Source organism: Cynara cardunculus, assembly GCF_001531365.2.
Source record: "Cynara cardunculus var. scolymus isolate 2C chromosome LG 13, CcrdV1, whole genome shotgun sequence".
NCBI classification, from domain to species: Eukaryota; Viridiplantae; Streptophyta; class Magnoliopsida; order Asterales; family Asteraceae; genus Cynara; species Cynara cardunculus.
In genome coordinates this window covers 19,177,349-19,179,569 of record NC_037540.1, presented here as the reverse complement: position 1 = coordinate 19,179,569, position 2,221 = coordinate 19,177,349, and the positions used below count along the sequence as shown (strand labels likewise).

The window sequence follows — 2,221 nt, the reverse complement described above, 5'->3', positions numbered from 1 at the left end:
TAATGCTTGTTCAAGATATGTTAAATAACCCGATTTAAAGCCATTATCGGCTTTAAATGCTCCCGTATTCACCATGGTAACTAAAGCTTCAACAAGTTTTGTTTCTTCAATATTCGTCCATACTCGATAATATATAATTTGACAAGTCATACCTATAAACATAAATGAATCATTTGAAGTATATAATCACATTTAATTATCCATGTCCAAACTCCGTGATTTCTGTTATAAACAAACATTAGATTTAAACAAACATTTGAATCATACATATTAATTGGTAGCATTCCAAGAAGCAAACATAGATTGTGCTAAATTATCCCTAAATGCAGTCCACTCATTTGAAGTACCAACAACATTTATATTATCCCAGTCTTCGACTCCAAGGTCTCGGGTTCCCTCTTCCACTTCACCTTCATTGTCAAGTGGATTTACCGACATTTCTTGCATTATAAAATTGTGGAGGAGAAAACATGTCATGATGATCCTAACTTTTAAATCAATAGGACAATACGAGTTATCTCTTAAGATTCCCACCTTGCCTTTAACATACCAAAACATTGTTCAATAACATTTCTCGCCGAGGAATGCTTCTTTGGCAAAGGTTGGTTGGTGTCTATCACGCCAATCATTTAAATGATATTTTTGACCCCTATAAGGAGCTAAGAAACCCTCCCCATTTGTGTATCCGACATCAACCAAGTAATAACCTAATAATAAATTAAGTTAATAAACCATCAAAACTTATACTTGTTAATATATAGTAAACTATTAAAAACTATACCCGGTCTTGGAACTTTTAATCCATGAGGCCTAAAAAGAGCATCTCGAAGCACTCGACCATTAGCAACCGACCCCTCCCATCCTGATAACACATATATAAATTGCATATCTTGTGAGCACACTCCTAGCACGTTTGTCGAAATATCATTTTTTCTTGTTCTATATCTAGGTTTGTCTTCTTGTGAAACTAAACATTTTTATGTAGGTTCCATCTAAAGCTCCTAGACAATTCTAGAACCAAGAAAAAAAGATCATTATATTTTCATAATAACTAGACTTAGTTACAAATAAGTAATTTTAAAAAGAAGTGGAAAGACCTTAAACCATTTCCATCTTTGATCAGTAGAGTTATTAGGAACATGTTCAGGTTTCTTAAGCAATCGTCGATGTAACCTTATTACGGCATTGCAAACTCGAGCAACAACTCTACTAACTGTTTCTCCCGAACGATGAAAACGACATATCATAACCCGATTCTTAACATTGTGAGCAATAATATGAAGAAACATGGCAACTTGTTCTTCAATATTTATAAACCTAGTTGTTCTTAACCCTCCGTATGTTTCAACCATGTCACACAACTTTTTGAAACATGTTCGAGTCATCCTAATTTGCGATATGAACATAGTGTCACTCTAATAAATATAGCTATGCATTATTGAGGATCGATCCACATTTGAAGAAGAGTATCCATTTTGTTGTTTATCCCTTTGTCTTTTAACTATAACCATCCAAAGCAACGCAACAAAGAATAGAACAACATGGACAACTATGTTAAACCATTCCAACGACTCTTGTCTCTTTTGCCTATGTAAACGTCTTGTTAAACCAAGGGGCCGTTTACCCAAATGCTTACCCGGTAAACGCTTACCAATAGGAGTCAACACTATAATTTATATTGATGCGTAAGATTTTAGTACATCAAAACATATTGAATGCAACAATTTACTAGGTAAGCGCTTACGTGGGTAAGAGTATCCATCCTCACTTACCCGGTAAGACTCTCCATCTTTCTAATCGCTTTTACCCGGTGAGATTCTTGGTCCTTCTCATGTTCATCCGATGAGAAAATTTATACGTTAAACACTTACCCGGTGAGATTCTTGGTCCTTCTATTCGCACCTCTTCTTCCGCCTCAACAAAATCTCTTGCTCTATTTCCTTGAGTCCGATCTTTTCCAAATACAATACAAAGATCCTCATAAAAAGGATACGTTTTGTTCTTCCATTTTCCCGCCCTTTTGTGGACCTATTTTATAATTGAATAACATAAATATGCATATAACTATGATTATATATTACACAAATATAAATAACAAGTTTTTTTAGAATGTACCTGAAGATACGACTCCCAAACTTGGTCTTCAGCAACCACACAATGCTTTACACTATCGTATCCGAAGCCGCTAGTATATGAACCACTTATCATGTCATGCACAACA

The 2,221-nt window shown here is 34.8% G+C and overlaps 1 protein-coding gene across 1 annotated transcript in view; it reads right to left on the bottom strand.

The window, feature by feature from the left end:
* The window catches only part of LOC112524861 (uncharacterized protein At2g29880-like), a 1,233-nt gene extending 795 nt beyond the window's left edge, over window positions 1–438 (bottom strand). Inside the window, exon 1 of the mRNA XM_025134807.1 lies at window positions 299–438. Within this exon, the coding sequence (XP_024990575.1) occupies window positions 299–438 (140 nt within the window). The remainder of the gene's footprint in view (window positions 1–298) is intronic.
* Window positions 439–2,221: the final 1,783 nt, after the last annotated feature.